General features: G+C 47.9%; 2 protein-coding genes and 2 non-coding genes across 7 annotated transcripts in view; 3 read left to right on the top strand and 1 right to left on the bottom strand.

Annotated features, from left to right (window-relative positions):
- The first annotated feature begins 1,080 nt into the window (after positions 1–1,080).
- Rpl27a (ribosomal protein L27a) lies at positions 1,081–3,696 on the top strand. The gene is made up of 5 exons (XM_042691646.1): positions 1,081–1,128; positions 1,440–1,503; positions 1,816–1,891; positions 2,352–2,526; positions 3,530–3,696. Exons 1-5 carry the CDS (start codon positions 1,126–1,128, stop codon positions 3,656–3,658), a joined length of 447 nt encoding a protein of 148 aa, XP_042547580.1. The 5' UTR covers positions 1,081–1,125; the 3' UTR covers positions 3,659–3,696.
- Positions 1,967–2,096, top strand: LOC122117950. The gene has a single exon (XR_006149266.1). It is a non-coding gene; the product is annotated as a small nucleolar RNA SNORA3/SNORA45 family (small nucleolar RNA).
- LOC122117951 lies at positions 3,318–3,430 on the top strand. Its single transcript, XR_006149267.1, has one exon. It is a non-coding gene; the product is annotated as a small nucleolar RNA SNORA3/SNORA45 family (small nucleolar RNA).
- Positions 3,697–8,799: 5,103 nt separating the features above from the next.
- Positions 8,800–21,998, bottom strand: part of Dennd2b (DENN domain containing 2B) — a 110,376-nt gene continuing 97,177 nt past the window's right edge. For all 4 annotated transcript variants that reach the window (XM_042691474.1, XM_042691473.1, XM_042691475.1 and 1 more), the window contains exons 12-20: positions 21,281–21,358; positions 20,617–20,757; positions 17,286–17,434; positions 13,253–13,430; positions 12,932–12,973; positions 12,090–12,201; positions 11,063–11,302; positions 10,158–10,244; positions 8,800–9,584 (exon numbers count right to left, since the gene is read on the bottom strand). In XM_042691474.1, the coding sequence (XP_042547408.1) occupies positions 9,550–9,584; positions 10,158–10,244; positions 11,063–11,302; positions 12,090–12,201; positions 12,932–12,973; positions 13,253–13,430; positions 17,286–17,434; positions 20,617–20,757; positions 21,281–21,358 (1,062 nt within the window). In that variant the 3' untranslated portion in view covers positions 8,800–9,549. The remainder of the gene's footprint in view (positions 9,585–10,157; positions 10,245–11,062; positions 11,303–12,089; positions 12,202–12,931; positions 12,974–13,252; positions 13,431–17,285; positions 17,435–20,616; positions 20,758–21,280; positions 21,359–21,998) is intronic.

The following is a 21,998-nucleotide window of genomic DNA, read 5'->3' as shown; positions in this document are numbered from 1 at the left end:
ATGGAAGAGATGTCTTTTCTACTCTTTGGTTAGAAATATTTATTTGTTGAAAAGAACATGCAAGGAACTGGGAGTGCATGAATTTAAGAGAAAACCACCAAACCTTTAACTAGCAGAGAAGAAAAATGAAACTTGACAAGTATGTAAGATCACACTAAATTTTTTGGTGGTAAAGGTGAGCAAGTGAGTGACTGTGAATTGAGTCAGGGGAAATGTTTGCATCCGTGCGGGTAGGCAGAAGAAAGGGCTAGGGTATCACAAATCAGGTTCTGGAAAAAAAAATTTAATTGTAATCTTTAGAAAAACAATTTATAGAATCTGGGTCCCGGAAGCCTAGCAGGTGGTTACAACTTGAGAGGACACCAGTGAAGAAAGCAGAAAGAGGAAAGAAGAAAGGAAGGGAATGTCCGGCTTAGGAGGGCTGGCAGAAGGCCCCTGACATTCCTAGAGAAGTTGCAACATTCCAAGGGCTTCACACAAACAGGGGCGCTGTAATCACGGCTATTGGGGGGGTCAGGGGGAAGAACAGAACTAGCTCTGGGCCTGCCTCCAGAACCTAGCTCTAAGAGACCCTATCTCCAAAAACAAAAATGCACAGGTCGGTCAAGTGGGAATGCGCTTGCCTAGACACGCGCGGCGCGAGGTTCAGTCCCCAGTACCCGGGGAAAGAAACATTACCCACCCACCCAAAAGCAACAACATGGGGCGGGAGGGAACACATGAGATTACAAAGGCCGGGCATCTGGCTGAGAGGTCACGGAGGCCTTTCGGGTAGGCATAAGTGGTTCCGGGGCCAAGACTAGGAAAAGGCCAGGCCCACCCAGGCCGCACCAAAGCAGCGCGCAATGCAATGCTGCAAACTCCTGCACCAGAGCTGGTACAACCGGCTGGCTACAAAGGTCCTGAGGGGTCCGCCGCCGCCACGCCGCGAGGACTCGGCAGGGAAGGAGAGGACTAGCCTTAGAACCCGCGGCGCACAGGAGACTGACACTCGCGAGATCGACGAAGCCCCGCCCGAAGCCGGCTCTCCGGGCCGGAAGTGAGGTACCTTAGTCCCGCCCTCCCCGGGCTTCATACCTCGCGAGACTTCGGCGGAGACCTCCCTCTTTGGTCTCGGCCGCCGACATGGTAGGTGGTTCTTTTCTTTCGTCCGTTCCCTCCCGGGCGGTGGCACTGAACTCCGCTTTCCCCGGCCCTCCCGCCACTTTCCCCAGGTTCGAGCGCGTCTTCCAGGCTGTGCGTGGCCGGCCACAGGGCAGGATGGACGGCGTGGGTCCGGGCCGGAGCTGCTGGCGGCCGCGTGTGCGGCCCGGGTCCGGGTCTCGTCCCGGCGCCGCCCCGGCACGGCCTGCAGAGGCCCATCGCGGGCCGGCGAGCATCGCCCCTCTCCCCCGCCCTTTTTCCTTAGGCCTTACTAGTGAACTCCTTTTCGTACACAGCCATCCAGACTGAGGAAGACCCGGAAACTTCGGGGCCACGTGAGCCACGGCCACGGCCGCATCGGTAAGTGCTAACTTCTGGTCGGCCACCGGGCTCTGTTCCGGTCGCTTAGTCAGGAGGTTGGGAGCTTAGAAGTGAGTTCGAAGAAAGACCTTACGATAGGTTTTTTTTCTTTCCTCTTGGAGGGATCTGTAACGAGTTTAGTAGTAGCAGGAGGGCAGAAGGTTTTAAGTGTGGGGCATGGTAATTAAAAGTTGGGTTGCTGTGATAGGGAGCGTGGAAAAGAGGAGTAGACTGGGAACGGCATAAAGCAAGAGCGTAGAAATGAGCGCCTAGAGAAGGTTGTGTTAGCCATGTAGTTTTGTATTCCTGCAGGCAAGCACCGGAAGCACCCGGGAGGACGCGGCAATGCTGGTGGTATGCATCACCACAGGATCAACTTTGACAAATAGTGAGTTGCTTGGACTTCGCTTTTAACTAACTCGGACAGCCTAGGAAAGTTGTAATTGTTTTGGGTGAGCCAGTTGTCGAGGCTAGAGTCACGCTTGGGTATCGGTTGTTGCCTTAGTGTGCTAGAGTCCTCGAAGAATAAATGCTGACCTTATTCACTGGCTGTGTGCTTTATGGCACAGTCAGTCACCAGGTTAGTGACACGCTTCTAGTTAATATATGAAAAGTGGACTTTTCTATCTCGCATCAATTAGATAGATGTTTTATTTTGACAATTGAGGAAATCTGTAATAGAAGTATGTACTTTTTCCATAGACTGAACAGTAGTGTACTTCAGTGCCAAGATTTTTTTGTGAGGTGCCTGCTAGGTGCTATTCATAGCAGTTGAAGGCTGTGCCTACAGAGATGATAAAGCCTGTTATTGGAACAAGGTTATAAAAGTGATTGCCTTCTCTTCCCAGTCACCCAGGTTACTTTGGGAAAGTTGGTATGAGGCATTACCACTTAAAGAGGAACCAGAGTTTTTGTCCAACTGTTAACCTTGATAAATTGTGGACATTGGTCAGCGAGCAGACACGGGTGAATGCTGCCAAAAACAAGACTGGAGTTGCTCCCATCATTGATGTGGTTCGATCGGTAAGTTAGATATTTTGTAAAGTTCCTTGTCTGGCCTTAAACTAAGCTTCTCCCTGAGATCTGTCTTGTACTTAGCCACTAGGAAATTCCACCTTTGGGTAGGATCACCAACCTCAAGTAACTGAGTTTGGCCAAAACAGAACTATTTCCTACTCCTGTTGTGGTCCCATTTTCTCTTTGAGAAGTGAGAATTCAGGGCTAGGAAGGTGGCTAAGTGGTAGAGTGCTTGCCTTGCATGCATGAAGTCCTGGGTTCGATTCCTCAGCACCACATAAGCAAGAAGAAAAAAGCCGGAAGTGGTGCTGTGGCTCAAATGGTAGAGCACTAGCCTTGAGCTGAAGAGCTGAGGGACAGCGCCCAGGCCCAGAGTTCAGGCCCCACGACCGGACCCAAAAACAAAAACCTTTAAAGAAATGAAAATTCAGAGCACAGATTGATCAGATGTTTTGCTGTGTCTTCCTCAGGACAGTTGGAATGATGCTCTCAATTCACTTCATTGCTACTTGTATATTGTTGTAACCAGTAACCACTTTACCTATTGCCCTGATCCCACCAAGTTCGTTTCTTGGCTAGAGTTTTGTTCTGGTCATGAAGTATAACTCTAGGTTCTCTTAAGTATTCAGGGCCTGCATTATTGTGACTATTCTACTGATACATTGTACTCCGTCCTATCCCTGTACACCCATCCAAGTGAAGCTTTAAATCTGTTCCTAGAGTAGTGTTCCTTGAGATTTTAGTGGTCAGAACTTTTCAGTATTCTTGGGGTGATAGTCCTTTGGGAGATTGCTTAGCTTGAGACTAGAGTCGCATCCTGGCATGGTACTTGTCTTAGTATGCTAGAGTTCTCAAAAAGAATCTACTGGTCTTGATTCACTGATGGGGGATGCCTAGATCAGAAACATGCCCACATGGACTTTTAGAGAGCGATTGGCAGGTTTTTTTCTTACCACATTTGGAGTGTTCATATCTGCTATGCTATATTGTAAATTCTTTTCTCTCCTAGGGCTACTATAAGGTTCTGGGGAAAGGAAAGCTTCCTAAGCAGCCTGTCATCGTGAAAGCCAAATTCTTCAGCAGAAGAGCTGAGGAGAAGATTAAGGGTGTTGGGGGTGCCTGTATCCTGGTGGCTTGAAGCCACATAGGAGGTTCATTAAATGTTTAACATCCTTTGATTTGTGGTCTGAGTATAGGTTCTAAAGTGTCATCTCTACCTTCTTGTCTGTATATTGGGATCCTGTCAGATGGATCCTAGAAATGTGTGGCCTCTGCTAATATCTGTTGACAATTAGAATTTGATTTTAAAAGACTCTTGGCGGCTGTTCTCCAGCAAGTAGGAGAGTATGCCCTAAGCTATTTGTGGTTAGAAATTTTTTTTCACTTGTAAAACATTCTTTATGGGACAGTTATTTATCTTCAGGATTTTGAGGGACATTAAGACTTAGTTCCTAGGCCAAAGCTTTTCCTACTTGGCCACTCATCTTCTACCAAATAATTTCAGTCAAAGTGAGAATATGCTGGTTTGGGGTTCTGAAATTTGGCAATCTGAAATTCTTTTTGTTGTTGTTGGTCCTGGGGCTTGAACTGTGGGGCTTTAGTGCCGTCCCTCAGCTCTTTAGCTCAAGGTGAGTGCTCTACCACTTGAGCCACAGCGCCACTTCTGGTTGTCTGGCAGATTTTCCTGCCCGGCTGGCTTTGAACTGTGATCCTCAGATCTCAGCCTCCTGGAGTGCCAGAATATAGCAAGGAAAGTGTGACTAATCTGCTCATAGGCAAAGTCTGCCTGCACTCTGAGGGGATGGTCTGGTGGCTGGTTTTCCTTCATCTATAGTCCAGACTTACCCTATTCAGAAACAGCCAGAAATAAATTCTGGTTCCCAAGGCACTTCCATTTGCCTCTCCTGACAATTTCTTTTGTTCCATGATTTCCTGGGGGTCAGCATACTTCCCTTGGGCAGCTGGTTTAAGTTTATTACACCAGGAAGCTCACTTTCATGATGGCGACTTTCAGAACCTCAGACATTTCTAAATATGGCAAGTGCCTAATATATTAAAGGACTCCCTGAGCTTAAAAAATTCTTGGCCCCCCCTTAGAAATATTCTGAAAGTGAGGAAGGAAATTTTCTCTTTGGAGGGCGAGGGAGATGGCTTTAGGTAGTACATAGTTGCTTTTAAACTTTTCATCTCACCTCCAGGTTTTTGTGGTGTTTTTGTTTTTGGTAGATTGTGTTTGAACTCAGGGCCTGGGCACTGTCTTTTGCTCAAAGCTAAAGCTCTAACACTTTGAGCAACATCTCCACTTGCAGTTTTTGAGTGGCTAACTGGAGATGACTAACGGCCAGTTGTCCCGACCGGCAGGACTTCAACCAGGGCAATGAACCTAAGCGAGAAGGAATGAAGGGACAAGAGACAGGAAGGACAGCAAGACAAGGATTCTGATCAAGCTGCCAAATTTTATTTTTTACACAGGGGTATTTATATGCTTAGAATAAGGAAGCTTTTTCATTGGGCAGCAGCTGCAGGATGCTTGCTTAGGGCAATGTGAAAAGGTGGTCAATAGCAGCTACCTGGTCTTTGTTTGGGGCAGGATGCAAAGACCAGATTCTGTAAATAGCCTCCAGAGATGTTCCAGCGAGATAGTCAAGCTTATCATGCAGATAGACTCCCTGCAGGGCTCTCGACATCTCCCCCTTTCTTATTTGACCATCAATTGTTGGCTGCTCTTTTTAACGGGGTGACAGAGGCTCTGTTCCTCTAAGGGCCCAGGGTTTTTCCGGAATTTTACAGGCCTTGGCATGTTTTTTTTTTTTTTTTCCGGTCATGGGGCTTGAACTCTGGGCCTGGGCGTTGTCCCTCAGCTCTTCAGCTCAAGGCTAGCACTCTACCACTTGAGCCACAGCGCCACTTCCAGCTTTTTTTTTTTTGCTTATGTGGAGCTGAGGAATTGAACCCAGGGCCTCATGCATTGCAAGGCAAGTGCTCTACCACTGAGCCACCTTCCCAGCCCTAAAGAGTTCTTAGTAGTACTTTCCAAAAGTATTTCAAACCAGTTGTAGGTGCGATGAGTCAATACAGCTTCCAAACTTAGGGGAGTCAACATGAGATTTCAAATCAAGCATAAAAGAATCTAGTCCTGGGGCTGGGAAGATGGCTCAGTGGTACAGCGCTTGCCTTGCATGCATGAGGCCCTGGGTTCGACTCCTCAGCACCACATAAGCAGGAAAAAAAGCCGGAAGTGGCACTGTGGCTCAAGTGGTAGAATGCTAGCCTTGAGTTGAAGAGCTGAGGGACAGCGCCCAGGCCCACGACCAGACACCACCCCCCCCCCCCCCCAAAAAAAAAATCTAGTCCTCAAAAGCTGGATACTGAGCTGGCTGGCACTGGCATCTCAAGTCTACAATCCTAGCTACTCAGGAGGCTGGGAATATGAGATTGTGGTTCAAAGCCAGCCTGGACAGGAAAGTGAGACTTATCTCCAGCTAACTACCAGAAGTGGCCCTATGGCTCAAAGTGGTGGTAGAACTCTTGACTTGAGCTGAAGAGCTCAGGTACGGCACCCATGCCCAGAGTTCAAGCCCCATATTGGACAAAAAAATGCTGGATACTGAAAAGCAAAGTTGTTCAAATAAGTTACTAAACTGGTTTTGAAATACTCATGTAAATATACTAAACTGTTAAGCAGTCCTCCCCACCTTATACTGAGATTGTGCAAAGAAGACAAATGTGTCTTATAATTTTGACCTTATAATGGTAAAAAATTAATAATCATGCCCCAGAGACAAGATTACAAATGAGGCACGGTATGTGAAGCAGCAACACAGTGCAGGTAAAACCAGAACTAAATGACATTGGAAAGCCATGTACCTGCATTCCTTAGAAACTTGTCTTGGTTATTCTATTACCTGTGGGTCCGTTTGGGCATCAAAATAGTCATAGTCCCTGTGAACTATGCCTTTGGCTCAAGTAGCATAGAAACAGAAGGTATGTATTGTGGTATTGAACTAGCAGGGTCTCATACATGCTGGCAAGTACTCTAAAACCCATAATGTGGTTTTACTAGAGCATGGTTACTAAAAAAAAACATTAAAATGGTAGAATGGGACAGACTGCCCAGCATCAAAAATCACATCTTTAATAAAGGCCAGGTGAAGGTGATATACACAAAAGCTATGGCAGGTGGATCTAAGTTTGAAAAGTTTGGGCTACACAGCAAGACAAGGGTGGGGTAGGATAGCACCCTTATAATTGCTGTGAGGAGACAGTATTACCTTTCATCTGAGTTGCCTCGGAATTATCAGAAAGACTTAAGTACGCATTTGAATGGTAATACCATTTGGGGAATGTTGTATAGCTTATTTTTTGGTGTTGGTCTGAGGGCTTGAACTCAAGGCCTAGGTGCTGAACCTGATTTGCTTTTGCTCAAGCACGGCTAGTGCTTCTACTTGAGCCACAGGGCAACTTTTAGCTTTTGGTTGTTTTAGTGAAGGTAAGGGTCTTACACTTTCCATGCTGGCTTCAAACTGCAGTCCTCATATCAGCCTCCTAGGTTTCTAGAATTACAGGCATGAGCCACCAGTGCCTGGCTGTTTTACAAATTCATTGTCCCATTATTTTAACTTGTTTTTCAATCATTAGATATCGTGTAATAGAAGAGTAAGTTCTACACAACCAAAACCTAGCTTAGAACACTACTACTTAAGGATAGTTAATCCATCCCATTGTTTTCATAGATTTTTACTATAGCTGCTGTTTGAATCAAGCAATCTGGTACTTTGTTTTGTTCAGAATATTACCAAAAATTGCTAATCACAAAGGAAACCTTTTAAGTTACTCAGCAAGAGTTGTTAATTCAGCACTATTAGTAGTCTGCATAGGAATTTTTTTTTTTTTTTTTTGGTGTCAGTACTGGGGCTTGAACTCTCAGGGCCTGCCCTTTTTTGCTCAAGGCTATTCTACCATTTGAGCCACAGCTCCACTTCAGGCTTTTTAGTGGCTAACTGAAGGAGACTCAGACCTTCCTACTGGGACTGGGTTTAAACTGGACTGGGTTTATTTTTTATTTGGGGGGGGGGGGTCCAGTTGTGGGGCCTGAACTCTGGGCCTGAGCACTGTCCCTCAGCTTTTCAGCTCAAGGCTAGCACTCTACCACTTGAGCCATAGCGCCACTTCCGGCTCCTTTCATTTTGCTTATGTGGTGCTGAGGAATCAAACCCAAGGCCTCAAGCATGCAAGGCAAGCGCTCTACCACTGAGCCATATTTACACACGCATTAATAACAAAGTACTTCCCTTGGATTTCTCTTAAAAGTTAGGGGGGCAATTTTTATAGCATTTATTTAAAAATCTGACAGGGTTCAGAATCCATAGTTTAGGAATGGAGAGGACAGGCTTGTGGAAGCAGAACTTGGGAAGTCTTAAGACATGAGACCAACTGTACTCAGAATCTCCTCTCCCCTAAGGCTTCTGTGCCCTGCCATACAATCACTCAGTGGGCCTGAGAGCCCATTCTAAGTGGGTGTGGCCAGTGTGGGTTTTCACAGCCCCAGCAGTGAGGAAGGAAACATTCCTCTGAGATTTACCTAAGGAACAAAAGTTGAAAAACTTAGAAGAATGTCTTATGATTTGATCACATCTGTAAAAGTTCTTGGGGCCTCAGTAAAAGTGGGAGATTGAGAAATGATAGGTCTGGGAGCTAGTGGCCCTTGCCTGTAATCTCAGGAGACAGATCTGAGGATCGTGGTTCAAAGCCAGCCTGGGCAGGAAAGACAAACTTAAATATTTAGTTAACCACTAGAAAACTGGAAGTGGCACCGTGGCTCAAGTGGTGGAGTACTAACCTTGAGCTGAAATGCTGAGGGAGAGCGCCCAGGCCCAGAGTTCAAGCCCCATTACCAACCCCACCTTCCCCCCCCCCCCCCCCCCCCAAAATCATTGTCAATGGGTCACGGCTGTAACCAAGCCCAGGCCTGGCCATTAGCAGGGCCACGAATGTCAGGACATCCTATGATATCACCTAGTGGTGGTGCTAAAGAGCATTCTTCCCATCATTAAATGTGAGTGAACAGCTAGCTACTGGAGAAGGAAGTGAAACAAATAATAGTTGGTGATTTCGAAGTCTAGTCATAGAAATCAAGCCAGAGAATTCAATTTTAGGGGAGGTCAGTGAACTCATACTGAAGATAACCCACTCATTCATTGCTCACATGATGTATCCCTGATTGATTTTCTCAGCCCATTCCCAGAACTCAAGATAATGAAGCCAGGGAACACATGGGGCTCTTGGGCCCAAATGGCTGTACACTGTTTATTGAGAACACTTGTTGATGGTGGGAAGGAAGGATGCCCTGTACCGCATCAATGGCCACGTGGCCACCACTGGCTGGGAGCAGAGCCCAGAGAGCACACAGGCAGAGCTGAGGGTGGGCGTCCCATAATTCACTGACCATCTCAGCACCAGGTCCAGAACCTGGTTCCATGCTGCAAATGGAGACAAATAAACTTTGCCTTTCAAAAACAGGCTAGAGGGAGGAGACTACCAGAAAAAAAAAATAGAAACTCTAAGATTAAAAATAATAGTCCTCCTGTACATAACAAGACAGTGTCTGCTCTCCAGGGCCCGAGACTGGCAGCAGGGGCTGAAGGCAGGCAAGCAGGCAGGCAGGCCAGAAGCCTCCAGGGAAGATCAGTGGTTCGGCTGAGACAGTCAGCTGCACATAATTGGCCAGTCACCAGCACCCAGCAACACTCCATCCATTCTCAGGCAAGGCGGAAAAGCACCCAGCCCCTTGGGAATATACAGATATTTACCAGATTCTCTTTGCTTATTACAAAAACAGTTAAGAAGGCTAATAGCAGACTATGTACAAACAGTATCCTGGGATGTGGTGAAGGCAGCGGTGGGCTGGCTTGGAGGTGGGGGTCTGTGGGGCGGGGCAGAGCAGCCACAGCAGCCCGGAGGGTCCCAAGCTGAGCCCTCTCCCCACCAGCCTCTTGAGGCACTGGACTCCCGCTACTGGGAAAGGTGTTTTTAATTCTTCTTGTGAAGGAACTTCATTTTGTTGCCTGTTAGCCAGAGAGAAGAGAGAATGTTTCAATACACTTCTTCTGACCTTTACTACCATCTTGCCATCCATCCTACCCTTCTTCAATCTGGGTGATGAAGACACTAATTCAGGCACTGACATTCAAACCTATGATTGGGGTAAACTATTTAACCCTCTTTGACTTCAGCTTTCCTTTAAACTGAGATAATGATGGCCTGTGATCTCAGTGAGTTTGAAGGAGTAGGACTTTGCAGGCGGGACACTGCTGCTCCATAGGCCTTTATACCTAGAGAAAAGCTCATTGTCCCTAGCGGTCCTCATTTTACTCAGGAAGGTGTATATCCAGAAAGACCCAACTTATGTGATGATCGGGTTTCATTTTGTTCTGCAGTTTGATCAGTCCTGTGCTAAATGCCCTAGAAGCACTAGCTTGGGCACTTGATCTTCATTCACTAAAGGCTCCCCTCCAGCTCTGTCTACAGCTCCTGAATAATTACCTGCTGGCATTGATTTACAGTATTTTAGGGTGTAGAAAACCCAGGATTTCCCTCCTTGACTGCACAGCAATCTTATTAGTAACAAGACTGCTTACCCAAGCCTCGGAGAAACTTGTTCATCCCACTCTGCTCAGTGTCAGGGAGCTCCTCCAAATACTGCTCCACTCGTTGCTCAAAGAGGCCTTGGAGAAGAGGAAAAAGGGAACCAGGGAGGAGAACAGTTACTAGAAGTCTATAGGCTCAGCCAGTGATTTTTAGTGGTCACCACAGATTGCCACTGCTGAATGCACATGTTTGAACTGTAGAGTGATGAGGCTACCCTGCTATTCAGAGCAGCCTCCACATAGGTGCCTCTAGCTTCCTTTATAAACTCTTACGTGGTGGTTTAAAAGGTTTATCAAACTAAATTGGGTAATATTAGTGGGAATAAGAAACAATATCCCTGAGGTTAGACACAAAGGTCTGGAAAAGACAAACCCTAGAGAGAACTGATAACTAGAGATCAAATAACCATGTAAAACAGCCCAATCCTCAAAGGACTTCCCAGCCCCTTGGGACATCAAAAGCCCCCATATCACTGGATCTAGTCCTTGGCTAATGAATAATGACATGTGAGAAAGAGATGGGCAGTCAAGGGCAAGTTGCTCTGAGGTATGTAAAAGTCCTGCTGTCTTGCCTCCTGCCTCCACCCGTGCATGCCTAGTAAAGACATCTAGTAGGACAAGAGAACTTCACTCCTTTGCAACTTTCTATTAGAAAAGAAGGGGGATTAAGAAGCTTGGCCCACTAGCTGTGATGATGTATGCTTGTACTCCCAGCTACATAGGAGGCATAAGCAGGAAGGTCACAGTTGGAGGGTGGCCCCAGGTAAAAATGACAAAAGCTACATGAAAAGTAACTAAAAAGGCTGGAGCAGGGCTCAAGTGTCAGCGTGCCTGTCTATCACGCTTGAGGCTCCTAGTATAAATTTCAAACACACACACATACCCTCAGACCTTACCCTTTGCCCGACACTTCCGTAGCTCCCTATCTTGGATGAAGCCGGCAAACATCTGAGACTCCATAAAAACCTCAAGAAAACGGCGGATGCTCTTGGAGGCCACAGACTTGCGGAAGGCTTCTCGCTGAAAGGCCCTCTCCCCCTTCTCACTCTGGGTCAGAAAGAGGGAGTAGTGCCCAACAGTCTCCACAAAGAACCGGATAAACACCTCTGATACCAGTCCATTGAGGGTATTACATTCTGAAAGAGAAAAGAAAATCTACGAGGTTTAGATCAAGAGCCTGCAGGGGAAGCCCAGTCGACAGCTTCCCTGCTCCCAGCAAAACTCCGAACAGGGAAGCTGGCAGACAATGAATGAATGAATGAATGATTTAAAGTAGAACTTGGCGACCAATATACTACTACTTTCCTAGCCTCTGAGGCAAAGGAAGGGCCTTCCAGCTTCTGTAATGGCTTGAAGGAAAACCCAAAGGGAAGGACCAGTCTTTGTAGCTGTGCTGCCTTTGCATTTTCCTTCCCAAATATCCTAAGGTAGAAAACATGCAAGGGGCCAGGCATAGTGGCTTTGGCCTGTAATCCCAAATACTTGGGAGGCAAAGATGAGAAGAATCACAGCTCACGGCAAGCCTAAGCAAACAGTGAGACCCCATTTCAACCAATAAAAGCTTGGTGTAGTGGTGTGTGACTTTCACTCCAGCTATGTGAGATGCATAAAAAGGAACGTAAAGATCAAGGTCACCTGGACAGAGAGTACAAGACTCTGTTAGAAAAACAACTAAAAGCAAAAAGTGGCTGGGGGTATGGCTCAAATAGTAGTGCTGACCTAGCAAGCTCGAGGCCCTGAGTTCAAACCCTAGTACCAGAAAAAAAAGAAAACAGGTACTGAGTGAGACCAAGGTCCTACACCTGGAGCCTCATCACCTAAAAAGGGTCTGATGCATAGGAATAGGGTCCAGGACTCATGAAGCCCAGACCCAGAACATAAGCCTGGGACCAGAAAGATTCTGCTTAGGAAAGCTTCCCTCACCATCATCGGAGTCGCTGTCAGAGTCCTGGGAGATCAATTCATTCTTCCTCTCTAGAGCCTGCTCCAGAGCTGCCTGCAACTTCCTGGGTAGCAATGTGTCTTCATCATCCATCTGCAGGAGAAGGAAGACACTGTGATGATAACCACAGCTGACAGTGACAAGCATTTATTGCGTGCTAAGCCCTGACTGAAGTCTCTCCTATTCCTTTTGTCTTCAGCTCCATGTGGAGGTACAGGGAGACTGTGCCACAGCCTGCGTCTCAGTAACTTCAGACTCTTTAGCCACAACTTGAAGCCTTGTAATGCTGCAGTGTAATAGATTCTGTATAATAGACTGTTATGCTCATTTGTAAGAAGCCAGGAGAATTTCCATGATCAACAGGCTTTTGGCAGGTGGCAACAATGGCTGCCAACCTTCACATTACAAAGCACACTCTAGTAATGTTTATAATCCCCAGGATATTTCAGGGCAGGTGCTATCATCACCACCATTTCACAGATAAGAGCACTGCCTCATAGTTGTGAAGCCTGTTCAAGATTATGTGGCTCTAAGGTGGCAGAGCCCAGACTTCTACACTCTGTTCTTCACACTCCAATACTGCCTTCCGAAGGCAATGACACCAACCAGAAAGGCAGATCCTGTTGAGGGTGAGGGTTCCCAAGTCAGCATCTCCCCACCCCTGTCTACTCTGTGAGCATGGAACCTGGAACTCAACACATAGACCATAAGACTGACTTCTATGATGGTGTGAAGTGCTTGGGGGCCTGTCTAACAGAGCCCACTGTTCTTAGACTGGAGCCCACTGGAGCAGGCTGAGGTTCTGCAGCCTTAAAGCTCTTACCTGCCGGATAAATCGGTCAGATCCCAGATTCACCATCAGCGCCTGAAAAAAGGAGTCATTAGAGGCAGTGGGGTTCGGGGAATGAGTTCTGCAAAGGCCTCTAACAGGTCCCCAAATCTCCATTTACCCAGGGACAGAAGACAGGAAAAAAAAAATCCAACCAGAGATAGATCCACCCACCCACTAGGAGAAAGGACAGAGCTAAATAGAGGCCTGGAGAGCCCAGGAGGAAGATCCCAGCAGCCTTCTCTCTCCCCACCTTGACCTCCTGAGGTCTCGGTCCCCACCCATCCCTCCGAGCTGGTTCTCCACATGGCCTACCTCTTCCACAGGTAGTTCCTTCAGTTTAGGAAGGGAACTGGAGAGCAGGCCAACCAGGAAAGGGGTGGGACAGCAGACGATGTCAATCATGGAGGCCGGAAGGACAGGAATGAAGGTGTGCTGCCAGGAGAAGGGGTAGAGCAAGGCCACCACAGCATGGGAGCAGCTGGACAGGGTACTGATAGACAGAGAGACAGAGTCCCTGAGCCCAGGTCTATCTCCTGACCAGTCCAGGCCCAGTACCTTGAAGAAGGATAGTTAAAAGCCTGCTGGAGGCTCAGAATATCCTTTTATGTCAAACTTCCAATGCAACAAAGATGCTAATGGGACTAAAGGACTTGGGGATTGATCTTTAAGTGGCAGAGCCCACACACACACATCTGACCATTGCTCATGGCCTCATGGGCACCAATTCTAGACACATTGGAGACTGTACCAAGATACAGCCACTGGGGCTGGGCAGGTGGCTCAGTGGTAGAGTGCTTGCTGCCTTGCATGCATGAGGCCCTGGGTTTGATTCCTCAGCACCACATAAGCAGAAAAAGCTGGAAGTGGCACTGTGTCTCAAGTGGTAGAAGGCTAACCTTGAGCTGAAGAGCTCAAGGATGGCACCCAGGCCCAGAGTTCAAACTCCACGACCAACCAAAAAAAAAAAAAAAAGGTTACAGCCACAGAGGTTTGCAGCACCACTTGAACATACACAAGACACACACAAAGAATAACCAGAAGGTACTAGCAGATCCCAGCTAGTGGGGCTATCAGTTCAGACTGGGGGCACAAAGGCTGAGACCGCAAGAGGCAACACAAATCCAGTGCTCAGGAGCAGGAAGGTCGCAGCTGGGGCATTTCACCACTGGGGCCCGTGATTTAAAAAAGAGTAACTTCGGTTATAAGGGGTAGAGCTGGGGCACAGTTTTGGTGTCTTTCAGCCTAGAACCACTTCTACTTCTCTGTCCTCTAACTGCTCACTCCTTTCTCCTCAGCTGGCAACAGGTCTGACTAAACAGGGAGTGAAGCGCAGGTACCATTCTAATCAGGCTGAAAGCACCCTTCTTTCCTCTCAGGTCTCAGTGGGGTTATCCTTCTCTTGGCCTCAAGGGGGCTCCAGGCTTCCAGTCTCAGAAGTCCCACAGGGCTTCCCAAGCACAGATGAGAAGCAAGTACAATTGCTGGGATACCAGCTTGCACATGCAGAAATGTGCAGGGCCTGGTGTGTGTGGGATGCCAGAAAAACATGAGACACACTTAGTCTGAAGGGCATCCCCCACATCTGTCAGGAGGAGAGTTGCTGGGACACACACCTAATGTCCCAGCTACTTGAGGGCTGAGCAAGAAGCACCCTGAGCAACACAGCTCCTTTTCAAATCTGCATTTCTCTCTGCATCAATGTCTTCCCCCCACCCCCAATCAGCCCTGGGCTCTCTGAGCAGTTCAGCCAGGTATGGTGATATACACTTGTAATACCAGCACCTTTCTCCCCTGGGGACAACAGAAGTCATCTAGAAGAGCTCTGGAAAAGGGCTGTCTCAGTCAGGGGACACATTGATTTCCATAGTCCCCTCTCATGGGCCAGAGACTTAGGAAGCAGAAGGATTTTTATGACCCTTAGGTACAATCAGTACAGAGCCCTGCTGCATAAACACCCCAGAAGTTATGGAGGCGGGGGGGGGGGGGGGGGAAGAAGAGAAAGACCAACGGGACATAAGCTGGAGGAAGGTGGCTGAATCACCACAATTTAGGTCCATGTGCCATCCCACCTCTCCCCTCTCTAGTCTGAGGTAAACCCTGAGTACATCCTTTATAAGTCTGAAGATTGGCAGAATTTGAATGCTGAGCAGGAGAAGAACAGGAGCCTGGGCTATTTTCCTCCCAGAATGGTCCTGGAATGTGTTCAGAGGCAGCTGCAAACCACAGGAAACAATAGCTGTATTCACAGCCCTAGGGGAGCTGGAGTGGGGGGTGCAAAGAGAAGGCTCAGCCTGCGTGGGGGTAAAATCTTCAGAAACAGAATCTCAGGGTCTGTCAGAGGCCACTGTGGTCTGGCCAAGGCAGGGCTCTACTGTTGGCTGAAAGTGGCAGGGGTGGGGCTCCGGGAGCTGCTCCTGCAGCTGGTTCCAGCTACCTGGAGAGGCCTCTTCACAATGTGTCATGGAACACCTGCGCTGACAGACTCAAAAGCACTGGGCCTGGGACAGGAACTTAAGAGGAAGCGTCATCATTTCTAACCCGTGGCCACCTCTGGAAAGTTCAGTGGCTCTAGTTTTGGTAGGTGGGCCTGGGTTCCTGCCCCAGTGCCCCATGAGAAATACTGAGGGGGCATCTCACCAGTTTCTCTTTATTCTCACCTCATGCAGATAGTAGAAAATGCCCTGGGAGTTGGAATTGCTGGGCAACCAGACACTGAAAGGCTGTTTTCTTTCTGCCTTCATCTCAGTCACACACACACACACACACACACACACACACACACACACGTACACACACTCACATATACATTCATATACTCATGCACACACATGCATGCAGGCACATGGCAGGTAGAATGGCTAAGGGACTAATCAATCTCACTCTAGAATACCATTGCTTGTGACCAAATTTATGACATAAAGAACAAGGTATCACCAACATCCTATCCTCTTCCAGCCTAATCAACCCTAACATGTTATTTAGAAAACAAAAATAAAGAAACCCGCAGCTATCAAGAAGATCCGGACTTCTTTCTTCCTAGAATGCCTCATGACCAATGACAGTCACTTCTGGCACCACATCCCAGATGGGGACCTCCACTTGTGAAATCATAAGGGCCAACACTCTGGACCAAGTCCTAGAACTCATCTTGCTTGTTTCTTACCCTTCCTAAACCAACTCATAGGCCCCTCTAGTCTCTAGCCATCTTCTCTTTTGTGGTTTGACAGCCAGTCCTCCTGAACCCACCTTTCTGCCCACAGCCACAGCCGCAACCCTTTACCTGGCCTTTCTCCACAACTCCAGGGCTCCCACCAAGGGCAGCTCACAGGCCCTCACTGGATGGCTTTTGTGCCTTCAACTCAGCATCCCACAAAGGCAGCCTTGCCTCCTCCTGAAGGAAAGGGCCACTACCAGCACGCACACACCTCTCTCCCTCCCTCTCCCTCTCTCTATCCCTCTCCCTCTCTCCCTCTCCCTCCTGTCCTGGAGCTTGAACTCTGGGCCCAGACTCTGTCCCTGAATTTCTTGTGTTCAAGGCTGCACTCTACCATTTGAGCCACAGCACCACTTCCAGCTTTTTCTGAGTAGTTTATTCCAGACAAGAGTCTCATGGACTTTTCTGCCTGGGTTGGTTTGGAACTGTGATCCTCAGATCTCAGCCTTCTGAGTAGCTAGTATTACAAGCATGAAGCCAGCTTCCATTTCATATTAACACACACACACACACACACACACACACATACACACACACACGGAGTCATGGTCCAGACACTTTTTTGTTGTTGTTGCTGCTGTTACTGTTTTGTTTTTTGCAGTACTAGATATTGAAGTCAGCGCCTCCTCAGGTTTGCTTAGGCAGTGTTCTACCACTTGGCCATGCTTTGTGTTTGAGATAGGGTCTTACTATCTGTACCCGGAGGAGGGGGGGGGGGAGCTCAAAATGCATAGTCCTCCTGCTTATGCATCCTGATTAGCTGAGATTAAAGGAGTGTACCACCAAGCTTACACATTTCTTACCTTTCTCCATATTAATGTTGGTGCACTGGTACACTCATGGCTGCTTCCCCCTCTTCTCATGTTTAATCCTTCACTGGATTCCCAATCCTGCCAGCCTATGTGCTCCCCAACCCTTTATCACATTCCAAGTTTTCTAATCCTTCTTTCCTACTTGATGTGTTTCTCAGTGTACAAGCATGCATATGCACATGCACGCACACATAGCCCCCACACACATACACATCACCACATACCAGTGCAATAGTATATAACATACACTAGGACTGGTAGATATTTGGTAATAGTTAGTGAGTGTGCCCTCCCCCGTCTTGTTTCGGTTAGGCTCTACCTGAGCTTATCTGCTACGAAAATGACCCTGCGCTCCAGCAGCAGAGAGGCGAAGATTCGGATAAGCTGGCGCACACTGAGGCAGGTAAAAAGGCACTCAAAGTCCACGTGCTCCAGACGGGAGTCCATGGGCCTCCGCAGCTCTAACACCTATGGGAGAACAAAAGAAATGGGCAGGCAAAGGCCAGGTGGGTGAGGGCCACCCTGGGCCCCACACAAAGCACCTGCAGGTTGGTTTCCCTTCCCACCCTCTCCTTCCAAGGGTCTCTAGAATCTTTCTATTCGGCAGTAAGGTACAGTCTCCCCTCTGCTCAGACTTTAGCTCTGCTCCCACAAGAGGGCTAACCAAACATGGAGACAACAGGGCGGAGGCACCCCAATGCAGACTCTCAGGAAAGGGTGGGGGAGAGGGAGAACTGATTTCTGTTTTGACTAAAGAGAATGGGGAAGGCACACAGGCTCATATTTTCATGTCCCCCTCCCTCTGGCCTATTTCCCCAGGCAAAGAGCTTGGCCTCCGCCCTGACTAGATCCCACAGTCCATCCTTGCTCCGTAGGCCACAGGAAGAGCTGTGTCTCCACATCCCAGGGCTCTGGTCTCAGCTATCACTGGGAAGGCAAGGATGTTATCCTTATTGTCATGTCCCCACCCTTTCCTGCCAGGAAGTTTCCTTCCAGAGGCTGTTTGTCTTGCCATCCTGCCTTTATCTCTGTCATCCTAAGCCTTATGCCAGGGATGAAGAAAACACATGGAAAGGCTAGCTATTCCAAAGATCTTGTCAGACAGGACTGTCTACATCATAGAACAGCCAGAACAATCCTAGACTGTTCTGACCCTGAAACCTACTTTTCGGGACAGTGGGTAGAGGTGAGGGTATCAAAGAACCCTAGGAGTGATAGCAAGAGAAACAGCTAACAATCAAGCTATGCCAAAGATGTCAACTGAAGCCTGCCTAGTCTCATGCTTGGTCTCTCAGCATCTGTGGGTAGCAGGTATGTGAGGGCTTCCTGAAAATTGGGGTGACAAACAAATTCCCTCTTATAGCCCTAAGATGTCAAAGTAAACTCTTCTCCAGAGGCTTATACCCACCCAATCTCATTCATTTTTAGGAATTTAAGCAAGTAAAGGAATTTTAACTTCTAACTCAGTATATATATATCCCTCTGAACCCCAGAAAAACAGCAAAAAGGAAACAATGACCAGTCTTACCCTGCCTCTCCTGCCAATGCTAAACTCCTGGAAGGTCCAGTGATTAGCACAGTACTGAGGAGGCCGCTGTAAGTGCTCAGTAATTGTGGGCAGAGAGAATGCCACACCATAATTATACCAGAGGCCATTTGCATCCTTTCCGGTCCCAAAGCTCTCCTCCTGAGAGGAAACTGAATCCTCATGGGGCTGAGTGAGTCTAACCTATCATGGCCCACAGGCTTGTGTTAAAGAGAAAGAAAGGGGGTGATTAACATCTGGGCAGCGCAGGTGAGAGTCAGGGAAACAACTCCATAAATAAGTTGCTTCACTTGGACTTCAGAGACAAGAGAGGAAATGTCTTCTGCACAAAAGCAACCAGGAGCAAGAAGAACCCAAATCAGACAGATGAGAAATGAAACCTGGAAGGTGGCAGACCAGATCTAAAGACTCAGGCTGCCAGGGCAGGGTCAGCTGTCCTGCCCCAAGATTATTCAACTAGCCTAATGTCCATCTAACAGAGGATGCATCTCAAGTCAGTCTCCCTCTCCCTCAGCAACATGAACTGAACCCTTCCCTTTTCTAGAACCCGACTCCCATGTCTTGCTCTCAGAGGATGCCCTTCTGAGAAAAACAAAGCCATCAGATAAGAATCAAAATCTGTAAGCCTTCCCTTTTCTCCTAATAAAAGCCAGTCTTCCAGTGAAGACTCTCAATGAGTATATCTTCCTTCCTCTCCTGCAACCTTAACTTCTTCTTCTGGGGCCATTCACACTAGCATCCACACATCTTTCATCGACTTCCTGCTCCCCGTTTCCTTTGACTCTGTTTCCTTTCCTAGTTGGCTTCAAAGCCAATCCCAGTGAAAAGCTGTCTATACAAGTTGTTCACACACACACACACACACACACACACACACACACACACACAGAGGCTTCTGGCCCCTAGACCCCAGCCTGACCTGGGATAGTACCTGGTCACTATTTACAACTCGCTTCCTAAGTAACATCTTTGCTCCCTCCTCTTCACTTCCTATGTCTTCCAAATTAACCTGACACTGCTCCATGGCAGTACTGAGGATGGCCTATTCCTGGGCTCTATCTCTTCCCTATTTACTAAAATAGTAACAGGAACAAAACTGAATGCTTCCTCTTCTTCATCATGGCCCCTCCTTCACATGCTCCCAGATCAAGCTTTGGTTCCATTACCTAACCTGTTGTTCAGACCAGAAACCTGGTCCTCACACTTACTTTTCCCCTTCCCACCAAACACAACGCATCACTGCTCCTAAGTCTAAAACACATTTCAAATCCATCTGTGTCTCTGCCTTGACTCGGGCTACAATCATCTATCGCCTTCCTGTACTACAGCTAATCTCTCTGTTTTTACTCCACCCTATTATCTGCACAGTAGCCAAAGCAACCTTTTAAAAACCTATCAGATCTTACCTTAACCCTCTTAGATAAAATCCAAAGCCTTTAACTTGGCCTGGCAGGAGCACTGTGGTTTGGTGCCTGGCCCATCTACCCTGCCCTCCTTACCACCCTTTCTACCACGTTGGCCTTTTTTCAGTTGCTTGACCAGCCTATGCACCTCCCACATTCTTGTCTGTGCACTCTCTGTTCCGGCTCCCTGAAATAATCTCCCATCCACCTTCTTCTCCTTCAATCTATCTCCCTCTTCCTGCTTCATTTTGCTGCCTCTAATCACTGCTTAGGTGCCAGGTAAACTTGTACTTTCTCAGCAGAGCCCTTCCTGGCCCCCTAACCTAAAGCAGACCCTTTGTTACACTCTGCGCTTAGACTAGCAACTCATAGAGGACAGAGCTCTGTCCTTTATGACACTGCCCAAAGCAGGCACAATCCTTGATTGTGGGAGAGTGCATATATACAGTAAATATTTGGTATGTGGACAAAAGGAAGGTAATTGGGGTGCTATTTTATCTAACATGTAAGGGAAGATTCCCAGAAGGAGCAAAGAGTTGGGCAATATTCAGCGCTCCATGGTTCACTTTCAGTCCTGTGAAACGGTGAGCAAGGAGGAGGGAGGTATGCATTCTACACCTCCCAGAGGCTGCAATGGTGGCTGGCCAGGTTCAATTCCAGTCCTCGCAAGGGCTGGAAAGAAGAGCAGCAGCAGTCCCTACCTCATTGCCAGCACCTGGCAGGAAAGTCTTTACTTTGATGGTCTTCCCTGGGGCTGGGAAGGGCGACTCCATAAGACTTCTCATGAAGGGATAGACCAATGCAGCAGAGATCCCACGCCGGCGTTCCACCTCATCTAGGACCTGTGCCCACCACCAAGAGCCCAAAGAGAAAGGGTGTCAGGAGCTGCCTTTCTACGTCCTAAGCAGCCTGATATCTCCCCAAGCTGGGCTGAAGACCAGGAGATGGGAGGATTGTCCTGCCAGGATCTTTACACCCTTCCATTTTCCTTGGCACTCAGTGACTATTCTTTCCCGCTTACTCGCCTTGCTTCAGTTCCCTAGAGTGGAGCAGCTGAGCCAAGGAAACACCAGCTGACAGTCAGCTTCCTGGGCCCTCCTGGTTCTCCCAAGGACACTGGCTCTGTCCACAGCCCAGGGTGGGCTTTGAAATAAACAGACACTGTTAACATAGATGCTGGGGGAATGCCAGCCAGCTAGGTAAGGAGCCAGGTTTGGAAATAAGGAGAGAGCTCACTTGTGCTTGCTCCTGAATTCTCTTTCTCTCACCCGCTCTACACAGGTGGTTTTCTCATCTTGGCTGGCTGCAGCCATTCCTATGGGAGCTGTCAGCTGGGAGCTGGGGGAGGAAGCCAGAGTCTCTTACCTTGGAAAACAAGCCGAAGCAGCCAAGGCGGCTGATGACACAGTACACCTCTGGCAACCGAGGCCCTTTCCCGCTTGGCTGGGCCAGGATGAAGAAGAAAGAGACACACACACACAGAGAATGCATGAATTACATTATTTATTATTATTATTATTTGGAACTGAGGTCTAAGTACTCTTCTCTAGTAGAAGACTCCAAGCAACCCCTAAACACAACCAGGTCCCCCAAGACAGGGTGCTATTCTTCAGGGACAGGCATTGGGTTTTTTCAGCCCAAGGTGCCAGGCTCCTACCAAGTACCACATAGCCTCTCCTACTAGTAGGACACTGACAGAGGTTGGCAAAGGACAGAGCAGTTTGGCAGAGGCTACAGGGTGATTTGTGGGTTTAGATCCCAAAGGCTGGCATCCTAGAGGACTTGAGTAGATTCTCACTAAGAGCAAGACATATAGCTTTATGCTCCCAACAGGGGAAATGCTACAAAATGTCCCCTCTCCTCAGCTGCTTTTTCCTCTTCCTTAATTCAACCTCATTCTAGGAAGACAAATTGCATACCCAGAAGGGGAGGCATGATTACCTCTATTTTCTCTATTTTGCAGATGAGGCCACAAAGTTAAAAAAAAATAGATGAAGCCATTCCCTAATGACTCCTGTGCAGTCAGGAGTCATTTTGGCCTTTGTCTTTTCTGTCTTACCTCCAAAGCCTGCTCATTTTCTGA

This window comes from Dipodomys spectabilis, unplaced genomic scaffold (genome assembly GCF_019054845.1).
Source record: "Dipodomys spectabilis isolate Male_0828 unplaced genomic scaffold, ASM1905484v1 ptg000145l, whole genome shotgun sequence".
Lineage (NCBI taxonomy): Eukaryota > Metazoa > Chordata > Mammalia > Rodentia > Heteromyidae > Dipodomys > Dipodomys spectabilis.
The sequence above is the reverse complement of the archived record's forward strand: the minus strand, read 5'-3'. Positions and strand labels throughout refer to the sequence as shown.

What these genes read in the sequence shown, in the direction of transcription:
- Rpl27a (XM_042691646.1), top strand. An exon ending in AGGATCAACTTTGACAAATA is followed by an intron (nt 1,892 to 2,351) that starts GTGAGTTGCTTG and finishes TTCTCTTCCCAG; the next exon opens with TCACCCAGGTTACTTTGGGA. An exon ending in TCATTGATGTGGTTCGATCG is followed by an intron (nt 2,527 to 3,529) that starts GTAAGTTAGATA and finishes TTTCTCTCCTAG; the next exon opens with GGCTACTATAAGGTTCTGGG.